The sequence below is a fragment of the Protopterus annectens genome, chromosome 1.part1 (assembly GCF_019279795.1).
Source record: "Protopterus annectens isolate FY-2018-M chromosome 1.part1, PAN1.0, whole genome shotgun sequence".
Taxonomy (NCBI): Eukaryota; Metazoa; Chordata; order Ceratodontiformes; family Protopteridae; genus Protopterus; species Protopterus annectens.
Genome location: NC_056726.1, coordinates 1,384,653,166 through 1,384,678,536, shown reverse-complemented (window position 1 = coordinate 1,384,678,536; position 25,371 = coordinate 1,384,653,166). Strand labels below are relative to the sequence as shown.

At 45.3% G+C, this 25,371-nt stretch overlaps 1 protein-coding gene across 1 annotated transcript in view; it reads right to left on the bottom strand.

Annotated features, from left to right (window-relative positions):
- Positions 1-25,371, bottom strand: part of LOC122810582 (methyl-CpG-binding domain protein 2-like) — a gene marked incomplete at its 3' end in the record, with an annotated part of 395,833 nt that overhangs the window by 39,248 nt on the left and 331,214 nt on the right. Inside the window, 1 exon segment of the mRNA XM_044082163.1 lies at positions 13,857-14,034. Within this exon segment, the coding sequence (XP_043938098.1) occupies positions 13,857-14,034 (178 nt within the window).

Below are 25,371 nucleotides of genomic sequence, written 5' to 3'. Positions count from 1 at the left end.
GCAGAAGCTGGACATCATGCTCTTCCAGATGTGTCTTGAAGGAGCGTAGCCTTAAAGATAATGGTTCTGGAATAAAGCTTACAGGAGCCTGAAGCGACCTGGACCTGTACCTATTTGGATCTGATAGTTTAGTTTTTGTTGGCAGAGCAGTGCAGGTTGATGGGTCTGACATTTTAGAAATTTTCTCGGGCAGAGCTCAGCCTGAAGAAGTTGAAGAGGAGACTGGTTGGAGGAGAGCTTCCTAGAGTCTTTGTTTTTGTCTTAATGCCTTTCCTGAGGATTTCTTGGAGGATGGGATTCAGAAACAGATGAAGAAAGGTGGTCTTTTCAAACCAATGAATTCTTTCTCTTGACCAAGGCCCCATGATTACAACTGGCACAAATCTTACATTCTACATTAAGATGACAGGACCAAGGCAGTAAGCACACTCCAAATGGCTGTCAGAATTAGGAATTTTGTGCCCGCAAGTGGAGCACTTTTTGAAACCCATAGGCTTCTCAGACACTTATTAAAACAGGAACATGTGAAAGGAAAAGATAAACAAAGAAAATATCAACAATGGTAACAAACAGTACCCAAGGTTAGCAGACGCAGGTGTAATAGCAACTATGGTTATAAGAAAGACCATGTACTGAATACAGAAAAAAAAAAAAAAAAAAAAAAAAAAACTGAAAATAACCTATATAGTTATACTTAAATCTTTTTTTTCTTTTTTTGAGGAGGATAAAATGAAGGAATTACCTAACTGGAAAGGGATTATTGAAAATAAATATCACTTATTTCCCACACTTGGCCGGCCTTAGGCATAGGCCAACTAGGCAGCCGCCTAGGGCGCCGCTCTAGTAGGGGCGCTTTTCCAGTATTCATTTGGTGTAGGTAGACTAGGATAGGGGCACCAGATGGTATGGTGGGGGGCGCCGTGGAGCTCTTTTGCCTAGGGCATCAGTTGACCTAAGGCCACTCTTCGTGCTAATAGTGATCATGTGTCTTATCACTGAAGCGGCAAACAAGATCTGAGGTAACTAAGGAGAAGAGCTGGATTATGGGCAAGGGGGAGGAGCTTGAACTACAGAGTCTAAAGTCTATCAGAGGGCCAAGGATGGATCAGATGTCAGATCGGAGACCTAACAGCTGAGGAATGGACGAAAAAGACAATATTAGGTCCTAAAAAGACAACATTAGATCACTGGATCAAACAATTCTTGAACTGGAAACTGAAACTTCAAAAAAATTGCCAAAACTCCATCACATCCAACTTCCAATTTGTGAGTTTGGTGTTGAAGAGAGAAGCAAAGAGCTCACAGGTTGGTCTCCCTCAAGGGTTGAAAATCTGATCTGACACTGTCAAACTGTGGGACCACTCATGAGAAACGAGGATAGACCTGCTCAACCTAATCGCTAGAACAATGGACCTCCCCAGTATGTGCATTGTTATCTGAAAGCGATGCAAAGACATTGCCCACCGCCAAACTCTCGTAGCCTCTGGAAGCAAGGTGTGATGGTATTTTCAATAATTAGAAGTTATGTACTCACCATAACGTTCCATCTGAGTAGGTGTATTCATTTGTCTGCAACCTGTGGGTTATGGATCCAATATCGGATCCGAACCGGCATGGTTTACCAGCTATGGATCCAAGCTCTCAGCTCCTCCCCTCACCCATAATACCCTGCTCTACCCTCATGACCTCAGATCGAGTTTGCCAAAAGCAAGAACACCCTGAAAAGGGTAACACATAATATGCAGGAAACTGAAAGGCCAGGGGGATAGGAGGGCGGGATGGTTGCAGACAAATGAATACACCTACTCAGATGGAACGTTATGGTGAGTACATAACTTCTAAATCTGAAGTAGGAGATTCATTTGTCTGCAACCTGTGGGACAGAGTCCCCAGCTACCTGAATCTTGGGTGGCCATCATGGAAGGATATTCCGAGCACCATGGAGCCAAAGGATGCTCTACCCCTAGATGCAAGATCCAACTTGTAGTGGGAAATAAAAGTATGAGATGAAGCCCACGTGGCTGCTGCACAAATATCATCTAGAGGAATCCTAGCCTTAAAGGCTGCCGAGGTAGATACTGACCGGGTTGAATGGGCGTGTACACCCTCCGGTACGGGCCTTCCTGAAGCTTGATAAGCCAATCAGATACACTGTGAAATCCAGCGAGACAGAGATACTTTAGAAATTGGCTTGCCCAAATTAAATTTAGCAAAGGAAATGAACAGCTGGTCGGATTGCCTATGACCAGCCGTTCTGTTTAGATAAAATCTAAGTTGCCTGTGAACATCTAAGGAGTGAAGCTTGTATTCACCTTTGTTTTCATATTTAGGGAAGAAAACAGGAAGGTTAATGGATTGGTTAATGTTTCCTTCAGAAGCTACTTTAGGAAGAAAGGACGGGTTGGTCCTGAGGTAAACACGGTCCGGATGAAAGACCAAGTAAGGAGGTTTAGCTGATAATGCTTGGAGCTCTGAAATTCTCTTGGCCGATGTAATGGCTACTAAAAAAGCCGTCTTTAAAGACAAGAATTTGAGATCCACCGTAGCCGCTGGTTCGAAGGGGGGGGCGGTCAAGGCCTGGAGAACTAAGGAAAGGTCCCAGGGAGGAACCGCTTGTTTTACAGGGGGCCTGAGAAGGAAAGTACCTTTAAGGAAAATTTTACACAACTTGGCTGACATGAGTGGACTAGAGTCATGACCAATGTAGTAATGTGAAATTGCCGCCAGTTGTACTTTGACTGTGGAACTGCTGGCACCATCGTTAAAAAGAGTGGTTAAGAAATCAAGCACTAAAGGGAGAGGGACTGTGAAGGGATTCAGGCCTTGCCGCTCCGCCCACAAAGAAAACCGTTTCCACTTGCTGCTGTAGACTTTCCTAGTGGATGGTTTATGAGCTGCCACCAGGATCGCCTTAACAGGGGACGAAATACCGGGAGTCCTGATCAAGAGTGGAACTGGAGCAGCCAAGCGGCCAGCTTCAGGTTGTCCAGGTTCGGAGGAGATATGCAGGATGGATGAGATATCAGATCCGGAATGGGATCTAGAATCCAAGGAGGATTCACCGAGTGAGACCTTAGGAAGGGGAACCAGATCTGTCGAGGCCAAAACGGAGCAATGAGAATCATTCTGCAACCCACCCGAGAGGCTTTCTGAAGAACTTGGAGCATCAGAGGCAAGGGTGGATAAGCATACAGAAGATCGGGTGGCCAAGCATGCACCAGAGCGTCTCTTGGAGAACCTCCTGGAGGAGGTATCAGAGCGAAAAAACTGTCGCACTTGGTGTTTGAGGGAGAGGCAAAAAGATCGCATGAAGGAGTTCCCCACCGTGCGAATATGCGTTCCGCTACTTGAAAATTGAGAGACCACTCGTAAGGGGTCAGAATGGTGCGACTGAGCTTGTCCGCCAGGATGTTGGACCGACCCGGAATGTGCGTTGCTATTAGAAAGCGGTTGGTGGAGATTGCCCATTCCCAAACTCTCATGGCTTCTCGACAAAGAGGGTAAGACCTCGTTCCCCCTTGCTTGTTGATGTACCAGACCACTGACATGTTGTCCGATTGAATCGCAATTGTTCCCAAGGGAAGAAAGTCTTGAAGTGCTAGCAACGCTAAGAGCACTGCTCTCATCTCTAGAACGCTGATATGCAGTAAGGTCTCTGAATCGTTCCACGTGCCTTGGACGGTCCGGCCCGCAAAATGCCCCCCCACCCGAGGCGGGAGGCGTCCGTGGTCACCGTGGCGAGAGGGGGAGAAGCACAAAATGGGCGGCCTCCGTGGAGATCTGGGGAGTGAAGCCACCACAGGAGGGACTGCTTGCAAGCCTTGCTGATCGCAATGGGATGATGCATAGGGAGAGCAAGGTAAGACCATTGTACTAAGAGAGTCCACTGGAGGATGCGGATATTGAGCCTGGCAAGAGGAAGAAGTGCTATAGCAGATGCCATGGACCCTAGAGCCCTCAGGACCAACTCCGCCGGAACAGAACTTGAGTGGAGAATGGCCCGCACCTGGAGCTGCAGATTTTGAACTCTGTCCGCAGTGAGGAAGGCTTTTAAACTCCTTGTGTCTAACCTGGCCCCTATAAAATCTAAGAGCTGTGTGGGCGCCAGGTTGGATTTCTTTGTATTTATTGTAATGCCCAGAATGGGAGCAAGATGGAGAAAGGAGTCTCGCGCCAATAGTAGTAGATGCCTTGTTGGGGCGGTAAGGAGCCAGTCGTCCAGGTAGGAGAAGACCTGCACCCCCCTGAAGCCTCAGGTGGGCCGCTACCACTGCTAATACTTTGGTGAACACCCTGGGGGCTGTGGTGAGACCAAAGGGAAGGACCCGGAACTGGTAGTGACTGGCTCCCAGCCGACGCGGAGGAACCTCCTGCGGCGCCTGTCCACCCGGATGTGGTAGTACGCATCTCCGAGGCCTATAGGACACATCCAGTGATTCTCTCCCAGCAGGGGAGAATAGATTGCAGAGTGACCATTCGAATTTTTCCTTGGGGACTGCCAGGTTCAAGAGAGAAAGGTCTAAAATTGGTCTTAGATCCCCGTCTTTTGGCACTAAAAGAACCTGCAGTAGAACCCTGATCCGATCTGGTCTGGCGGGACGGACTGGATGGCTCTTTTCTTTAGCAGATGGCCAATTTCTGCCAAAGCAGCCTCCCGTTGACCGGGTGGAACGTCTGGGAGGGACTTCAACTTTGGTAAGTGACGAAAAGGGATGTGGTATCCTCTGGATATGATCTGGAGAACCCAGCGGTCTGATGTTATGGACTCCCATGCCGCTAGGTGCTCCGGAACGTCCCCGACTGCCTCCAGAGTGGAGCAGCCGGGCAACCCCTCAGGGTTGCTGCGCGGGCTGTTCAGAGAAGGGTTCTCTGGACCCGAAGTTCCTGGGAGCCCCTCTGCCTCTAGGGCGGCGTCCTCCCTGTCCTCCTCTGCCACGGAAGGACTGGTTGTCCGAGCAGGCTGGGATTGCTGCGACTTCGGAACCACATCTTCTTCTGACCCTTTTGGTTCCTAGAATAGGGCCTCTGGGGTGCAGAGAAGCGGATTCCGACGGCACACAGCGTCTTCCCGTCCTTCTCGCTCTGGGTCAAAGTGTCGCGAACGGTTTTGCCAAAGAGGGCAGAACCATCAAAGGGGGCGTTCGCAAATGACGCTTTGAAGGGCTCAGAGAAATCGCAATGACGGAGCCAGGCCTGACGTCTAGTGACTAGACCTGCCCCTGCGGCTCTAGCGGCGCCTTCCGTAGCATGGGAGAGTAGCCGCATAGAGGTATTGGTAACTGATCTAAGAGTGGCCATGCGGGTGGAGTGCAGCACTTTGTCCTCCTCCGACATGGACTCTGGGGGAGATGCAGCGTATTCTTTAATGAGATCTCGCTGCATCCTAATAACGTGTGCCAGGTAGTTCAGCGCCCTTACCGAGAACTAAACATCCGCTTCCCCAAGCGGTCCATCATCCGAGACACCTTGCTCGGGGGATGGACTGAGGGACTCTCCTGAGCAAGTTCCCTCTTGGTGGCCGCCGCCGTCAACATGGCATCTACCGGAGGCCCCTTACTCCAATGGGCACGGTCAGACGGTGGGCTGAGGATCCTGTCGGGCCTCTTAGGGATTGGCTCCATGGTGTCCGGTTCCTTCCACGCCCTGGTGGTAATGAGGTCCACCAGGGGGTCGGCAGGAGGGGACACCCAAGAGGTAGACGGGCCCGCTTCAAATGCCTCCAAGAACACGGACTCGTCCGAGGAAGACTTGGGGCAGACCCCCTTATACGGAGCATTTCCATGATGTCTCCAAATGAGACATCCTCGGGGGGGTGACTGTGGGGAGCCTTCCCCTTCCTCCAAATCCGTGTCTTCCGTGAGAGACTCGGGGGAGTCAATGTGCCTCCTTTTGCACGAATGCTTGCAAGGAACATCCACTGGGGGGCTGTCAGAGGACTCCTCGCAAGCAGCAACCTGTTCCAGGGGAACAGCTTGGGGCATAGATGCGGGCTGTCCCAAGGGCCGGATGGTGGAAGCCTGACCCAGTGCAGAGGGAGCGCGGGACGGAGCCGAAACAAGTGCCGGGGGTCCGGAGACCCTCAACAGGGCCCTCTCCACTACATCAAACGCCGAAGGAGAGCCGACCTCGACCAAAGGATCCGACAATCGGCTCCCCCTCGGATCCGAAGAGTGGATCGGAGCCGGCGCCGAAGCGCTCGGATCCGAAGGGACAATGCGCTCCGACACAGACGGCGCCGAAGGAGCACTGATCCCCCCGGATCCGAGGCTCGGATCCAGGCTCCGAGAGGTCGGATCCGATGCACTCGAGGGCAGGGTCGGATCCGAAGTACCAAGTACTATCGGCGCCGACCCACCCCCGGCTCCGAAGCTGCTCGGCTCCAACTGCTCCTAACCCGGGTAGCGGGTCGGAGAAGGAGCAATCGGCTTGAAAAAGGGGGTCGAGCTCCCCCCAGAGGGGGGGGAGGCAAGAGCACTCCCATGTGCATCTGGGCCTGGATGAACCTTCTCATCATCCGGTCCAGATCAGCATCCGATAGGCTGTACGTAGATCTCGACGAGGCTACCGAGGTAGGCCTAGAGTGCCTCCTCGATAGCCTCGACGGAGATCGGGTCTCCTCCTCCTCAGGTCCCGGTGAGAAACAAACTGGAGACCGGAGCCGAGGAGGAGGAGATCCAGCCGACAATGGAGCCGGGGGAGAAGCCCACTTGGCTGGCGGGGCCGAAACAGAGGTCTCGGCCCACCGCTTATGGTGCTTCTCCCTCCGGTCCCTTTTTCTAGCATCCCTCTCCTCCGAACCAGAAGCGGGAGGTTGAGTCCCACGAGGAGGAGGGGGAGCCGGGGAGGGAATAACCGTGGGGACGGTTACCCCCGAAGGAGCGGAGGTCGGAGCCGAGTCCGGCGGTAAAAGGCCTGCCAAAACAAGCTTGGACCTCCGCTCCTTCAATGCCCTGGGGTTGAACCCTGCACAAATGGAACATCCAGATGTGAGGTGTTCAACCCCCAGGCATCTAACACAGTGTGGCCATGAGGTGGAGAAAGATTATGCCCACACTCGGAGCACTTAGAAAAAATAGCCTTGGGCTGCTCAGACATCCCAAGCTAACAAACAACAGTTACTAACTAAGGTAAGTAACTAAAAAAACAAAATCACTCACAGGCCCAACAGACACACTACGCTACCAGCGAGGGGAGGGATATAAATTTTAGATTAAACTCTAAAAAAAGTAATAATACAAAAAGGGAAACCTACACTTTCATACAAAACAACCAAAAAATTATTTAAATTTTACAATTTAAATGCTGAAAAATAGAAGTTATGTTCTTACCATAACGTTCCATGTTAGTTGTCTTCTTCTCGCCTTCTTCTTGCTGGATGGGATGGGTTCGGAGCCGACCTCGGCTCCGACTCGGCCACTCTAAAGCTCGAGAGTTGGTTCCACCGGCTCGAGGCTCCCCTTATATCCCACAATGCTAGGCGAGAGTTACCTCAGATCTCGTTTGTAAGCTAACCCCAGCTTATAACAGAAAAACAGTATAACTGTGAAAACATAGAATCCACCTCTAACAACAGGAAGAAGAAGGGTGACCTATATCCTGAACAGGAAATATGCATAATAGCATATAGCTAAGAAAGAGGTGGTAGAAAGAGAGGTCACGATCACAACTCCTCTAGGTCTGTCCAGGCCGGGGGGAAGGAGGGTGGGACGCAAGAAGAAGGCGAGAAGAAGACAACTAACATGGAACGTTATGGTAAGAACATAACTTCTATATGTTAAGTTGTCTATCTCGCCTTCATTCTTGCTGGATGGGACCGCCCCTAGCACCTTGTCCCGGTGGCCTAACGGAACAGACTCCTGAGAACAGTGGAACCAAAATTAGCTCTATGCCTAGAAGCTAAATCCAACTTATAATGGGAAATAAAAGTGTGAGGAGTAGCCCAAGTAGCCGCTGCACAAATGGTGTCAATAGGCAGTCTGTCTTGAAAGGCTAGAGAAGTAGCCAAAGCTCTGGTGGAATGGGCTTTAGGCTTATTAGGCAGTTTTTTGTGTCTAATCTCATAAACAAGGGTAATCAGAGATGCTAGCCATCTAGATAAAGATACCTTTGAAACTGGAAGTCCCTTTCTGCTTTCCGCATAGGAGACAAACAGCTGATCAGATTTTCTGAATTGTTTCGTCCTGTCCAAGTAGTACCTTAATTGACGATGAACATCCAGACAGTGTAATTTTTGTTCAGACCTATTTGAATACTCCGGGAAAAAAACAGGAAGGTCAATGGATTGGTTTAGATTTGATGTTGAAACCACCTTAGGCAAAAAGGACGGGTTAGTTCGTAAGGAAACTCTGTCCTTATGGAACACAAGGTAAGGAGAACGACAACTGAGTGCTTGAAGTTCTGAAATTCTTCTAGCTGATGTGATAGCCACCAGAAAGAGAGTTTTCCATGATAATAATTTTAAGGAACATGAAGCTGCAGGTTCGAAAGGGGAAAGAATCAAAGAAGCAAGAACTAAATTTAGGTCCCAAGGAGAAGGAGGATTTCTTACAGGAGGTCTGAGAAGAAAAACTCCTTTCAAAAAGGCTTTGCAGAGTTTGTGGGACATTAGGGCGGATTCAGAAATACCCACATGGAAATTAGAAATAGCTGCCAATTGAACCTTAAGAGTAGATGGAGATGAACCTGCATGGAAGAGTTCAGCAAGAAAATCGAGGACTAGTTGGATGGAAGTGGTGAAAGGATCTATGTCCTTTCCTTGTGCCCAATAAGAAAATCGTTTCCACTTACTCAAATAAATCTTTCTAGTGGAAGATTTATGGGAAGCTATCAATATATCTCTAACAGAGTGAGATAATTGAGGAAGCCTGGCTACGGTTGGAAGTGGAGGAACCAAGCAGTGAGGTTCAGAGAGGGAGGGAGCGATGAAACTGACCCGACTGATGGATCAAAAGATCTGGAACTAGGTCCAGATTCCACGGTCGCTCCAAAAGAAATCGATGTAGAAAGGGGAACCACACTTGTCGAGGCCAGTAAGGAGCAATGAGGATCAATGAGGCCTTCTGAGCGATAGCTTTCTGTATTACTTGAGAGATCAGTGGGAAAGGAGGAAATGCATACAGAAGTCCCGGGGCCAAACTTGGACTAGCGTCCCTGCTGGGTTGGCCTGGTAAAGGGAATAGAGTGAAGTACTCTCTGCACTTGCTGTTTTGGGGAGTAGCAAAAAGATCGCAGCAAGGCTGACCCCACTTGAGAAATATCTCTCTCACTACAGAGTCTTTCAGAGACCACTCGTGAGGCATGAGAATAGCTCTGCTCAACTTGTCCGCAATGTGATTGGACTTCCCGGGGATATGCGTTGCTATCAGAAAACGCTGAGAAGAAATCGCCCATTGCCACAGTCTGAGTGCTTCTCGACACAGGGGGTATGATCTGGTTCCGCCTTGTTTGTTGATGTACCACACTACAGACATATTGTCTGTCTGGATCGCAATCGTTCCCAAGGGAAGAGAGTTTTGAAGGGCTTGCAACGCTAAAAGCACTGCTCTCATCTCCAGAACATTTATGTGCAAGTGGCATTCGTTTGGTTGCCATGTGCCCTGGACTGTCCTGCCCTGATAATGCCCCCCCCACCCGATCAGGGAGGCATCCGTCGTCAGAGTAGCAACCGGAGGAGGTGGAACAAATGGTCTCCCCAACAGGAGCTGGGGGGAAGACATCCACCACATGAGATGCTTTTTGCACGCTTGCGTGATCATAATGGTGTGAGACATGGGAAGTTCCTGGTATGACCATTGAGAAAAAAGCATCCACTGAAGGATCCGCATGTGGTATCTGGCCAATGGGAGGAGAGGTATGGCGCTGCCATGATTCCCAACACCTTTAGAACTAACCTGGCCTTGGCTCTGTTGTTGTTGAGAAGAAGAGACACCAATTTCTGAATGTCTGATATCCTTTGGTTCGTTAGTGTTGCAGACATGTTTACAGTATCTAAATTTGCCTATGTAGGTAATAGTACGACAAGGCGACAAAACAGACTTTTCGCAATTTATTGAGATACCCAGTTCTTGACAGACGAAAAGTGTAATCTCTGGCCATCAAAAGGAGATGCTTGGTGGGAGCTGTGAGGAGCCAGTCGTCCAAATATGGAAACACCTGGAATCCTTGTCGTCTCAGGTGAGAAGCTACCACTGCCATGCATTTGGTAAACACCCAGGGGGCAGTGGTGAGACCAAAGGGCAGGGCCCTGAATTGAAAATGACTGGTTCCCAGCCTGAAGCGGAGGAATCTTCTGGAGCCTGTTCATTTTTATGTGATAGTACGCGTCCTGAAGGTCTATAGAGCACATCCAGTTTCCTCTTCCCAACAGGGGAAGAATGGATTGCAGCGTGACCATCCGAAATCTTGTTTTCTTGACCGATCTGTTCAAGATACTGAGATCCAAAATTGGTCTCCAGTCCCCTGTTTTCTTTGGAACTAAAAAGAACCTTGAGTAGATTCCGGATCCTAGTTGGTCTGCTGGCACTGGCTGAATAGCTCTTTTGCAAGCAGTTTTGAAATTTCCAAAGCTGCTATATCCCTTTGAGCGGGTGGAACATCTGGAAGGGATTTTTTTGATTGACTTGGAAAACGAAGAAAGGGAATAGAATAACCTTCGAAATGATGGACTGTACCCATTTGTCTTGTGTCAGGGATAGCCAGGCTTCTGGGTACAGTGACAATCTTCCCCCGACTGCCTCCAAAGATGGGCAGTCGGGCAACACCTCAGGGATGCTGAAAGGGCTTATCGGAAGACGTTTCTCGATTGCCCTGGTTCTGCGGACCCCTCTGCCTCTAGGGCGGCGTCTACCATTGTTGTTCCCCTCTGCCTCTGGCGGGAACCGACTCTGTCGCCAGGCGAAGTCCCTTGAGATTGTTTACGGAACCACATCTTTCCCCTTCTGGCCTTTGGGGTAAGGCCTAGAAGGAGTGGAAAACGGACTCCGACGGCAGAAAGGGTCTTGCCATCCGTCTCGCACCTAGTCAGGGTTTCTTTCACTTGTGGACCAAAAGGGATGATCCATCAAAAGGGAGTTTGTGAAAGACGCCTTGAAAGGTTCCGCAAAATTGCATAGCCGCATCCAGGCGTGCCTACGTAAGGCTACCCCTGTTCCTCTTGGCTCTGCTCGCTCCATCGGCCGCATAAGAGAGGAGGCGCATGGAGGAGTTGGAAATAGAATTAAGGATAGCCAGCTGCGTGTTCATTTCTCTTGGAAACCCGCAGCTGTAGGGTCCTTTAGCATTTCACTCGCTTCTTTGATCAAGTCCCTTTGAAGACGAGTGAAATGGCACAGGTAATTCAGCGAACGCATAGTAAATGTCGCTGAGGAGAACATCCGCTTCCCGTACCTATCCATGGACCTAGATTCCTTGTTAGGTGGATGGACAGGCACTGAAGGATCAGCCAGTTCCTTCTTTGTGGCGGCAGCTACCACCATAGCATCCACAGAGACTCCTTTTGATAAAAATTCCTTGTCTGCTGGAGCTGTGATGAATTTGGAGGGTCTCCTGGGAGTGGGGTCCACTGAATCAGGAGCCGTCCATGCCTTCTTAGCAACCACCTGCATGAGGGGGTCGAAGAGGGGGGACACCCAGGAGGTGGAAGGACGAGAGCCAAACGCCTCAAGATACACAGATTCGTCCTCCGAAGGGTTGAGGGCTGGCCAATTTCCCCTCTGTTTAAGGATCTCTAGAATGTCTGCAAAAGAGACATCTTCAGAAGGGGAACGGGGGGAACCCTCAGAATCATCCAGATCTGTGTCGGACGTGATAGACTCAGGTGAGTCAATGTGCTTCCTCTTGCACTTCCTCTTCCGAGGGGCTCTTCTGCCAAATCAGGAGAGGCCTCGGAAGAGGATGAAATCCCCACAGGGGGCTCCTGAGGAGTTGGCTCTCTGCGGTCCGGGATGAGGGAGTGAGTCGACTTACCCTGAGGCAGCATAGAGGGAGGGGCTGACGGAGCCGACTGTGGAGTAGAGCCAGGCTCTAACACACTCCGCATGACCTCGAAGCACCCCTGTCAGGCAGAGCCAGAGGTCCCCGCCCGAGGAGCTAAAGACCCCCTCGGCACCGACAGTGATGGCTCGAGGCGATGTCGGAGCCGAACTCACCAGCGCCAAGCACCGAGAGGGAGAGGGGGTCGGACAAGGGTCCGATGCCACTCACCCCTCGAGCCGACGAGGGAAGTCCGGCGCCGAGATTCCTCCATGGAAGAAAACGGAGCGACGGAGCCGAAGACAATTGTCTCGGCCCGAGGTGACCACAGTCTCGGTTCCGACACGACCCGGCCCGAGCTCAAGAGAGTCGAAGGAGGAAGGAGTTGATGGACCGGGACAGGCACCGACTGATGAGTCGGGCTCTGAAGCATCTGGGCCAGTGCCTCAGACTTAAGTAGTCGACTCACCACCCTCTGAAGGTCATGATCGGACAACCTCGATGACCTAGAGGAATGAGACCTTTGGCTCCGTTCAGACAGCAGGGGAGAACCTGGAGCCAAATGAACGGAGCCAAGAGAAGGTGACCTAGACCTCTTTCTGGTTGTCGGCTCAAGATCTTGTCGGAGCCGACACGGGTACCTCGATAACCTCGGCTCCGGCCCGAGCCGAGGGAGCCACAGAAACTGTGGACTGAGTCTTATCGGCTCCAGCCGGAGCCGATAAAGGCAAAGGTTGAACAACCTGAGGTCTCGGCTCAGAAGCCGGAGCCGAAGACCTCGAAGCCTTGGAGGGCTTCCCTGTTGAGACAGACAGGGAATCCTCAGGCTTCAACAAGCCTCTCAAAATGAGCTTGTTTTTCCTTTCCTGCAGGACCCTGGGGCTGAAGCCATGGCAGACAGCACAGGAGTCCTGCAGGTGCAAAGGCCCCAGACAATAGACACAAGAAGTGTGAGCGTCTGTCAGAGACATTTTCTGACAGCACGCATCACACTTCTTGAATCCGGAGACCTTTGCTTCTTTAGACATAGCCTAACTGGTGAACACAAACACACACTCAAACACACCAGTTATACCCTGTCAGAAAAAATTACTTTAGTAGAAATACTAAAAAATAAAGTACAATAAAGTACAATAAACAGTAGCTTAAACTACACAAACACTCCCTAGGGAAGGGAAGGCCCAAGGCCCAAGGGAAGAACTAAAAGTTCTTTCAAAGAAAGAAACGGGAAAATATTAGTTCGGGATAAAGTACAATGAACTACACTAATAGGACAATAATTAAACTAAAAAAGGGGAAACAGAGTGACTTTTAATAGAAAAAAGCTTAAACTCACCAGGAACCGGTAGAACAACCAACCTCGAAGCTGTAGCGGCAAACGAGATCTGAGGTAACTCTCGCCTAGCATTGTGGGATATAAGGGGAGCCTCGAGCCGGTGGAACCAACTCTCGAGCTTTAGAGTGGCCGAGTCGGAGCCGAGGTCGGCTCCGAACCCATCCCATCCAGCAAGAATGAAGGCGAGATAGACAACTTAACATCTATCACTTACCTGGAGAGCTGGAAAAACAATCTGGTCACCATGCGCGGCAAACGAGATCTGAGGTCATGAGGGTAGAGCAGGGTATTATGGGTGAGGGGAGGAGCTGAGAGCTTGGATCCATAGCTGGTAAACCATGCCGGTTCGGATCCGATATCGGATCCATAACCCACAGGTTGCAGACAAATGAATCTCCTACTTCAGATCTATACTTATGTACCACACACAGTGGTATTCTGAACAGTTACATAAACAAGTGAAGGAAATGAAATGACTATTGTATTCAAATGTTTTAAATCCTACACATCTTTCTGGGTGCATGTAATATGAATTCCGTCATATGCTTACTTGATGTCATCATCTGTAATGGTGAAGCCTTTACAAAGAGGCTGTGATGTATTAAGCCATACTGCTGGGTTCTTCTCAACAGCTGCAGAATGCTGTCCTGTGATTGGTGCAGAACTGTTGTGCAAAGCGCTCACAATTGCAGACAACAAAGCTTCATCTGTGCTACCAGGGCCAATACCTACACCAAAAACATAAATTAGAAAGAAAAAGTAAATGAAATGCCAAAGTTAAAGCCATATGCGACTTCATAAAATCCAAAACCTGGACTATTATGTAAATTAAAGACTTTTTTCATAGTCAGTACCAATATTCCTGCATATCCACAGGTGTTGTGAGCCACAAATGGCAAGTAACTTAACAATATGCATGTGGGAATATCTATATGTGCCTTACTGCACTTCTAAAATGGCATATGTATTTTACATGCAGTTTATGAAAGATATTTATACGCTTCTGTAGTATATATTTTTAAATGATCCTATACTAACAGTAACCTATTGCTGTGCAGAAGTTTTGTTGTGGAATTTTTAGGGCAGTCACTTCAGGGATTTTTCTGCCAAACTGCTGTGTGCCATTGTATAATTCAATTTGTAAATGTCATCTTGCAATCATTTTCGTAAATCACATTTGCTTCAAGCTGCACAAATTCAGTGTTATGGTTCCAGCTGTAGTGACCTACAGAAGACACATTAAAAACTTGAACTCAAAATGTTAAAATTTGGCAGAGTTATGAGCATTTATTGAAAATGTTTTTAAAAAGCGTACTGCCCTTTTAATCAATTGCTGTGTAAAATGAACACTGTTTAATCACAAGGAATGTTGGTAAGAATTGCTCAGGATAGTTATTGTGGGACAATAACTGTTGTGTGCCATTGTGAAGTTTAGTTTCTATAAGAGTCACAATTGCTTTTAGAAATCACATTTTGGAACAAAGTTGCACAAATTCAATAGAGTAGTTCAGGTGGTGGTGCAAAGATACTATACTGAAAATCTGAACTCAGTATTAAGCTTTGAGAGAGTTAAACATATGTGGAAAATATTTAATAACAGAAAAAAAACATTGTCCATTTTAACTGTAGTATATGAATATTTCTCGACTCATTCACTTCGCAATTTTATGAAGGTATTTCTACTTTTTTTAATATGTGGAAGTTAACTGCACAACCTTCTTACATTGCATGTCAGGGTAAAGGATGAGAGGAAAATAGTGGCCAATGAGATTCTGAATATTGAGAATGAGAATGACTCTATGACTGAATGTAAGGTCTTGGTGGCTTGCACTAGCCTTCTTCTGTGCATGGAACACATCCAATGCACAGTAGCTAGCAGTTACATTGGTCAATTTCCCAATCAAGTTTATATAAAACTTACAGATGTAAAGAGAAAAAACACTGAGAAGACAGTTTGTCAACTTAGTCTCCTGACCAGAGTTCATGTAAATTGCTGGGTCTACTTCAGTAGAATGAACATTTACTTACCCGACACTCACTTGCCCTAGACAAAAGTGCCGACAACTACAGAAGACCGACATCTGGAACACCGACTTTGCATGCAAGGTAAGTAACCGCTTGGCCATCCCGAGCAAAAACAAATCAATGAAACTAAACCCACCGATGTGGGGAAGTCGGTGTTCCGGACGTCGGTGCTTTTGTCTGGGAAACTTCAGAGTTTGGTAATAAAAGTTTGGTCTACTGAAGTAGACCCAAATTGCTATACAAGTAAGAAGCTTTTTGAAGGCAGAGGTCATGATCAAAGTCTAGGAGCACAGCCTAACTTTGTGCTTCATCTATGAACAGACTACACCCCTCCCCACACACAAAACGCTATCAAAAGTATTGCAGAACAGATCAGTTTTTTTCCCTTTTTACAATATCTTGTTATCCCCCAAGTAAGTGACACCCATCTAGCCTCTTCCAAGTGGACTCAGCCCACTAACAATACAAGGAAGGCAGCCTTGAGGGGTTATCATTCAATTAGCCATGAGGATCACTCATGCTCTTGCTTCAGCCACTTGATGGCATCCTGTCAGCCTGGACATATTTTCTGTGAAATCCTAGCCCCATCATCTGAGCATGGAGAGGAGGAACACGTGTATTGTTCTTGTTTAAATATTTTCCACAAACTATTATAACTTTTCAAGACTTAACACCATTCTAACATTATATAAAATGTACTTGATCAATGAAGGGTATCACCATTTGGTGAATTACTAAACCCCATGCCCATCCTCAGACTTCATCTACATCAAAACAGACTGGGCAAAACAACAGTTGAGAGTGAAAGGTACCAATATGAGAACATCAACACAAACTGTTAAGGGGAGAGAACCATTAGCTGCACTTTCTTTGTATCAAGATGCACAATTATTATTCCAAGAAAATACTAAAAGTAGATGGTTAGGGACAAGGTGTGGATAAAATCTCCAATTGAAACCAACATACAAAGTATCATCTTACATAATGATACATTTATGTCATTAACTGACATTACTAAGCATCTTTTTTTATCCACCGATTATCCATGTGACCTTAATAACAACATGCATACCATGTGGTCCCTACCTACAATGTTTATATGTCTGCAATAAATCCATAACCATTTGGGAAGATGTGCCAAAAGCCAAGATTACTCTGGATTGACATCTCTACTGGAAGATACTGACTGGTAATTTTGTAGTGAGGAGTACTAAACCAACTTTGAAATGGAAATGGAATGTGAGCGATCTTCAAGTATAAACAATAAGAACTAACTTCCTGTGAAATTAGTGAACAGGATCTATCACAGAGAAAACGAGCAGAGTAGCTGAAATGCTTTTGACTGAGCAAATGATGAAATAAAACTTATATGATAGCACTTGTAGTCAAAAATGGAGTGATGACAGTGTAGTTTATCTAAAAGCTTACACCAGGGACAATACAGAAACAAATAATGGACTAGGACATCACTCTCAAATATTTTTAAAGGTTACAAAAAATGTAAGCATGCCAGGCTTCTTTAATCAGTGTGTAAATTGCTGTGTTAGCTGTTAACTAGCGAACCTAGGTGAAGCCTTTTGGGAAGATGTGAGAATGTGTAGAACCTAAGAAAAGCCTCAAAACTCTAGCCATCACTGGGAGTGGAAAAACCATGCGGTCAGCTTGACGACTTGAATGTCTAGACGAAGCAGACCAGAAGGATGAGACAGGAGATCTGGGAATAGATCCTGTACTATGTGAAGCCAAATGAAGGAGAACCGCACCTGTCAAAGTCAGAAAGGGACAATGAGGATGACCTTTCTCTTCCACTGGGATGTTGTCTGTAAAATGGGAGAGGGGGGGTATGCATAAAAGGAAATGGTGGGGCAGCAACTGTTAATCAGAGCTTTTCTTGGTGGCTTCCCCTCTAGGGGGGGATCAGGGCAAAGTACCTGCTGCATTTGAAGTTGAGAGAGGCAAAGAGATTGTAGCATGGTTTGCCCCACTGAGGATCTGTTTCACCACTGACAAATTCAGAAACCACTCATGAGGCAATAAATTAAATCTGCTCAATCTGCCCGCTAACATGTTGGAGTCCCCAGAATGTGCTCTGCTATTAGAAAGCAGCTGGAAGAGATAGCTCACTCCCATACTCTCATCACTTCTGGATACAAAGGGTAACAGTGGATTCCTCCTCATTTTGCTGATATACCAGACCACTGACATGCTGTTAGTCTGTATAGCAATCAACCCTAGAGGGAAAACATCCAGAAATGACTGCATCAAAGCTACGGCTCTGAGATGCCTCGAGCTCCAACAGAGTCTGTGCTGGATGGTACAGAGTAGATGCTGGAGACAAAGACCACAACTTCGGATCAGACATGGACAATCTCAGAAGTCTCTGATCAGGCACCTCTGAAATAGGGAAATAGATCGGAGTAGGAGCAGCAATGGGAATCTGGAAAGGTCTGAAGCTCACAGGTCTGATGGAAGACAGAGACAGGAGAACTACCAACTGAATTTGAGTCCGGAGAAACTTCCTCACCCTTCTGTCCACAACCGCTTCAGATTGACTTCTGACAGACCTGAAAGATGATGATGATGGAGTTCTGAAAGCCTTACAGGGCACCTCTTGCAGAAAAGTCAAATGTTTCTGGAAATTATCTGATCCAGTGAGAACATGGATTCTTTCCAGAAGGAGTTCTAAAGGAGAGTGCGAAAGATACAAGGAGTATCAGGATCACAGGCCCTTGGACTACAACCAGAAACTGAAGAGGAGGAAGACATTTTAGCACAAGCTTGTTCCTCCATTCCACCAAAGCTCAATGACTGATGGCAGATGTCACATTTAATATCTAGGTGACCAGCTCCTTGCTCTGAATGCACATCAGAGTTAGGAACTTTAAGTATGTAAGAGGCACACTTCTTAACAATAGCTGACAAGCCTACAGGGTTTAACAAATTGATGACACCCCCACCTCCAGCCAATAATCAAAGGAGAAGAGAAAAACAGGATACCAACAATGGGCTCGTGAAAGGAGATAAAGCAAAAGAAAGGTACCAACAATGGTACTGAAAGAATTACTAGAAACCTTAGTAGAAGAGTAAGTTGACTAGAAAAAGGTTTGACTTATCTTTATCAACCTGAGCTACAGCAAACACATCTGAATACTGAGAGAGGCACATGAGATCTAAATTAAAGTAAGGTTTGGAGGTAATTTGAAGTAAGGGAAGGAGAAGCTGTGAATCCTGTGTCTAAAAAGCGGCTGAAGTCAGATCAAACTTCAGATCAGAAGTCCATTAATTGAGGAAGGGACAGAAAAGACGTCAACTCAATTCTTATACTTCTCTTAAGATATCCATCTCAGTCAGTCTGGCTACAGAAATTGTGCAAAAGTTCTGGTCCATGGTTTTGACAGGAATGGCTCATGGAGGACAGGGATGAAAGTACTTTAAGTCTAGTTTGTTTAGGATACTGTTTAGATGGACTTACTACTAAGGGGTGGGGAAATGCCTAGCTATTTCGTCAGGAATTTGCTGCAGATCAGGATATATTTATTTGCTCTTGGCACAGGTTATTTGAGCCTCACACCTCGATTGCTACAGATGCATAGACTGTACATGTCTGTTATTGGAAAAACACTCTTGTGCAGACAACTCATCAGAGGGAAAATCCAACAATGGCAGGGTGATGAGCTGTGCTTAGTGCAGCTCTCTCTCTCTCTTTTTTTTTTTTTTTTTTTTTTTTTTTTTTAAGCGTTTTTCTTTTTGAAAAAAAGCTAGTTTCTCACTGTTCAGTGCTTTCCACACATCTCAGAGTCCTGAATAAAAGACCCTGGGTGAGAGCAGCTCTGTGTTGTTTACAGCAGACAAGCTAGAGAGGGATCCAATTATACACAGCCAAATAGTGGAGCTCAGTATCTTCAGAAACTAGATGAAAAACAATATTTCCGATCTCCAAAGTGTCCTTCAGCAACGTATTGGACCAAGAAGTTCTGGATAAAAACCTCAGGACACACCACGAGAAGTTCCAAACTCTTTTTATTCAATAAAAAGTACAAAAATGATGTAAAAAAGATAAGCGCTTTCACGTGCTAGAAGTGCACGCTTCCTCAGATCTCATTGAATGCCATAAACTGCTTGCTTTTTAAATTAATTAGTAGCCAATGACAATGCTGTTGCAATTAAAAGACAATTGCTAACTCTAGATGTTCAATATACTTCAATAGTAGTACTGCGTTGCCCATTAAAACAAATACTAATGTAAACACAAGTTCTTTGTTCAGCATCATAATAATGATGAAGATATTTGTTAAAATTTTAGTTAAAAATATATACTGAATTAGTCTTGCCACATCATGTGAATCCATTAAATTCTCTTACACTTCTCATATTAAGTACGCTGAGATGCTATTAAAAAAATAATGCATAAAATACTTCCATAGTAAAAAGCAAATAAGCAAAGCTTCTCAAAACATGGCTTCGATTTACTTGCATATACCATGCAATATTACACATTTAAATGTAAGTCAGACGATCAAAACTTTTAGTTGAAAACAAGCTGGTACTGCTCACAAATAAATATGATCTTAATTCGTGCAGGCAACTGTCGCCTTAGAAGAGTCAGGTTCATGTTGGCGCTATATTTCAAAAATGCATTCTGAGCTTCATGCTAGTGTAAAATAATAATTATCTTCAGAAACTCTAACCAGTCGCACTTCTTAGTCCTAGGACTCTTGAGCTGCAGGTCAATGACCCAAGGTAGATTAGAATTTCAGAAATGTACATTTTACAGTGGGGACAGGTAGTGATTATTGTAGTTAGTGTACAATCATTGGTGGCTGGGGCAGGCACAAGAACAAGAAAAAAAAACATTACAACAAACAGAAGTGCCACTTAGCAAAACTTGGATGTTAACAACTGTAGAAGCTTCCCTGCATCAAAAATTACAATACTGAGAATATTGAAATCCAAAAGTCACTAGAGTAAGCACACTTTACCAGTAACACCAGTTACAAAAAATTCAGTAATGAGGCTCAGATTAGATTCAGCAGTAGTTCAGAATTATCCCATAATTACAAGGAAACTAAAAGACTAAGATTCTAAACAGCTAACTTACAAGTAATTCTACTTATGGAGACAGAAGAGCAGTACAGTGTATAAACGATGCACAGATCTTGCAGTACTCCCAAATTCTCTCCCAACTGCAAATAAAGCTTTGGGAAAGTTCAGTAGCTGCATATGAACATTTTAGGGTATGTTTGGTGATTTGAGACACCGAAAAATCTTGTTTAATAGAGTGGATTTCCCTTCAGAAAAAGGTGAAAACAGAAGTCTTACTCATTAGTGTGTACAGAGGACCAAGTAGCAGTCTCTAAAATATCTCTGGAATCCACTCCTTTCCAGAAGGCCTCAGAAGTACCCACAGCTGTAGTGCACTGTGCATTGACATTCTGAAGAAAGCTTTTTTTCAAGGTGACAATAGTAGAACAAAGGGGTATGTATCACTTTGACGAAATGGCAGAAGTTCGAACTTCTAACCTCGAAGTGCAAAATCATCAGAGGCTTAGAACAGTGATTTTTTTCCCCAGGGAATAAAATTGCTGTTCCAAGAAACACACACACACACACACACACACACACACACACACACACACACACACACACAACACAAGCACACCAAAAAAACAGCAATCCACAGACATACACTTAAAATCCTACATCTAGCCCTACACTAAACTGTACATACACTACTATCTATCCACTTACCTTAACCCAAACCCTAACCCTAAGGTCCGTCACTATCGCACACTCACCTGATCCCCGCCCTAACCCTAAAGTCTGCCACTATCGCACACCCACCTCACCTGCGCCCTAACCCTAACGTCCACACAATCGCACACTTACCTGAACCCGACCCGTAACTTTCCACCACAGTGCTGAAAATAGAGAAGCCACAGAAACGGCCCACCAAATTCTTTCCCTGGGAAAGAATTCGGTGTTCCGCTGCTTCGTGATAATCAGTTTTGAACTTCACAGTTCAAACATATGGTGTTCGAACTGCTGAAGTTTCGACAAACTGATAGGAACCCAAGCAAAGCCTTAGGTAATCAGCTAACTACAATCTGCTTGAAAACTGACTAGCCTTTTTTTCTCTCTTTCAAAAGAAATAAGAGTTGGACTAACAACATGAAATCTTTTGTCTTATACAGGTACTATCTGAGTTGTCTATGGATATTTTAGTTATTATTTCTTTATCCTTAAATAATTGGGGAAAGTCCAGCTGAGCCAATGGACCATTTGCAGTGAAGTTCCAGGCGGAAAAGCTCCACAACAGATTCAAAAACATTTAAACAATAGCTGATAAGTAATTATATGCAAGAAGAGAAAAGCCCCGCAACAGATAAACACAGATTGAAGTACATTCACAGAATAGTACTAGAGTAAATTGCGATCAAGAATATATGTACCACAAGTACCAAGACACCTTTAGAAATGGTTAGCCTATGTCAAGTAAACGAATACATAGCTATTCAAAACATTCAATATATTTCCAATAATATAACAGAGTATTATGCTGCCAAAAAAGACAGAGAAATAGAATGAGATGAGGCGGTATGGGCGGGGTGGGGGTGGGTGGCGTTTGAGGAGATGTTGACAAAGTTATTTATTATTAGAAAGATAAGAATGTTATGGAAGAACACAAGAGAGGAAAATAAATAGCAGTGAGCAATGGCTGAAGAGGTAGAAGAGCATACATTAACAGCATGGTATCATTAAAGTGAGAGTTTCTTTTGATGTATGCCATTACTACTTTCCAAGATATGGAGATATGAGAAAGAAGCAGTTATAGTGAGTAGGTGGCCATGCATCTGTTTTGAGGGCTGTGCAGGTAAAGGTACAGTCAAACGTGTCAGATATTTTTTTTTTTAGATTGGTCATGAAATTGGAAAGGTTGCTGTTATGTTTAAGGGATAAGGGTATTGAGTTCCAGGAGTGGGCCACATAGCCAGAACAGAGAGAGGTTTCTGCTTGACAGATGTGGTTTATACGTAGCAAGCAGTATTTTCTTTTCAGATAGAAGTTGCCTAGCAGGGGTGTATGTATGTATGCAGTAGGTCTAGTAAGGCTTTGCTCTGTTCTGCCTTGTATATTAATTTATGAACTATGAGTAGTTGGGTGTGAGTGAGCTGTCTGGGTAATTCAAGCCAATCAAGCTGTTTTAGGACTAAGTATTGATAGGTTCTGTTTAACGAATTAGTGGCAAAGTTTGACGAGTTAGTGGCAAATTTTGCTGTTTTATTGTAACACCAGTTTAGTTTATTTTGAATGGAAACTTGAAGGTTAAGCAGCACTGGGGAGCCATACAGTAAAGTGGGGAGTATAAGTACAGAAGCCATGAGTTTCCTGAAAGAATCAGTGAAGTAATTTTTGACTTGGTGTCCCTAATTTTTGATTACCTGTTGCACATGCAAGTAAAAAAAAAAAGAAGTTATGCACTCACTGTAACATTCTATCTGCGTTGTCCATTTTCATTCTTCCTCAACTGATGTATTTGGATCTGATCCCTCGGATCTGACTTGGTCGAAAGTTTATGGCAACCAAAAACTCTCGAGCTTCTCCCTTACCCATAATGCACCAACCCCAATTACCTCAGATCTTGTTTGCTGCCTTAGTAGAAAGTAAAAGATGGAAATTATTATCGAGAAGCTTTATCTGGGGCTTACATAAAAAGTATGACGACACACAGGTCCATTAAACACTCTCTTCCAGAAGCCTTAAGGATGGGGGTTGGTGAGAGGGGAGTTGCAGAAAAATGAAAATGGACAACACAGATGGAATGTTATGATGAGGACACAATTTCTTTATCTGATGTCAATTTACATTCTGTCCTCAACTAATGGAACAGAGTCTCCAGCTACCTAATTTCCAGGGAAAACTCAAGGAATGATATTCCTAAGCACCACAGAACCAATTGATGCCCTTCCTCTGGAGACCATATCTAATATGTAATGAGTAAAGGTATGGGGAGTAGCCCAAGTAGCTGCTGCACAAATCATCCATGAATTCTCTGGACTGAAAAACTGATGAAGTTGCCACGGATCTGATGGAATGGGCTTGAGCAAGTTTTGTCAGAGCAATACCCAATTTGTTACATATAAAGGAAATGCAACTTCTTATCCATCTAGATAGAGTAACTTTGGTAACTGGTTTACCCAATGTTGGTTCTGCATATGATGCAATAATACACACAAACTGTTTAGAATTTCTTATGTTTTTTATCCTACACAAGTAAAAACGCAACATTCTGTGAACAACCAATAAATGCAATACATATTTTCCTTTGTTAGAAAAGTTTGGAAAGAATACTGGCAAATTAACTGATTTATATTGGATTCTGACAAAATCTTTGGAAGAAATGATGGGTTGGTATGCAAGGTAACTCTGTTTTTAAGAAAAATCAAGTATGAAGCATTTTTGGATCTCAGAAATTCTTCTGGCCGAGGTAATGCCACTAAGAAAATTGTCTTCCATGAAAGATATTTGAGTTTGCATGTAGCTCAGGGTTCGAAGGGCGATTGTGTAAGACAATTCAGCACAAGATTTAGGTCCCATATAGGGGTAGGATCTTTAAAGGGTGGCCTTAAGAGTAGAGTGCCCTTCAAAAAAGCTTTGCTCAACTTATGGGACACTACAGAGGAACCACTTTTTCGAAATGGAAATCACTGTTAATTTTAGTTTTAGAAGCTTTGTAGAAGCACTAATTCCTTCCTCAAAAATATGGGCTAAAAATTTCACGATATTATGAATGGCGGCTGAGAAAGGTTCAATATTATGGTTTTCGAGCCAAAAAAACAAAACGCTTCCACTTGGAGTATAGTTTTCTAATGGAAGGTCTATGGGAGGAAAAAATATAAGACTAACTGGAGAAGAGAGCATAGGTTGTCTGGCTATTAATGGAATTGAGGAACCAGGCAGTCAGCCTGAGATTCACTATGCTTGGATGCATCATGCCTGTTGGGTGAGACAGGTGGTCTGAGCTGGATGCAAAACCAAGGTGGTTGAATCAAGTGAGGCCAAAGGAAGGGAAACCAAATTTGTTGAGGCCAGTAACGGGCAATGAAGAGGACCTTGCTCTTTAACCTTGCAGCTTTCTGAAGAAATTTTGGAATTAATGGAGTGGGAGGATACGTATAAAGGAGATGGGGGGGGGACTATTTGTGAAGTTGAGTGCCCCTCGGGGATTCACACTGTAGGGGAGATAAGGGCAAAGTAGCTGCTGCATTTGTTGTTCAAGGGAGACAGTAATACATCACACCAAGGTTGGCCCCACTGTCAGAAGACTGTGTTCGCAATCTTTTTGTTGAGGGACCATTCATGAAGCAGAAAACTGCACCTGCTCAAGTCGTATGTTATCACTTTGGACTTCCCCAGAATGTGCGTTACTAAAAGAAATCGGGTGGAAGAGATCATCCACTGCCACAGTCGGAGCTTCTTGACACAATGGGTATGATTTTTTTCCTCCTTGTTTGCTGATGTACCTGACATGTTGTCTGACTGTACTGCAACTGTCCCTAAAGGGAGAGCATTCGGATATGCCTGCAATGCTAACAGCACTGCTCTCATCTCTAGCACATTCATATGCAAACTGGCCTCTTCGGGGACTGGGTGCATTTGACCATCTTCCCCAGATAATGTCTCCTCTAGCTGGGAAGCGTCCATGGTTACTATGGCTTTGGGCTGAGGGGGAATGAATGGATGACCTTGTAGAACCTGGTCAGAATGAATCCACCATTTTAGATCTCTCTTGCAAATGTGAATGATTCTTATCTTGTAAGACAGTGGGTGATAAAGAATTGACCACCGAGTAACAAATATCCATTGTAGAATTCTCATGTAAAGCCTAGCGAATGGAACCAAATTTACTGCTGCTGCCATCGATCCCAGAGCCTGAAGGACCAGTTGGGCTGAAAATGAGGCGCTGCATATTATCATTTTGACTTGAAATCTTACAATTGTCAGGAATGTAAGCGAAGCAATGGTTGTCTTAGTGTTGAGAA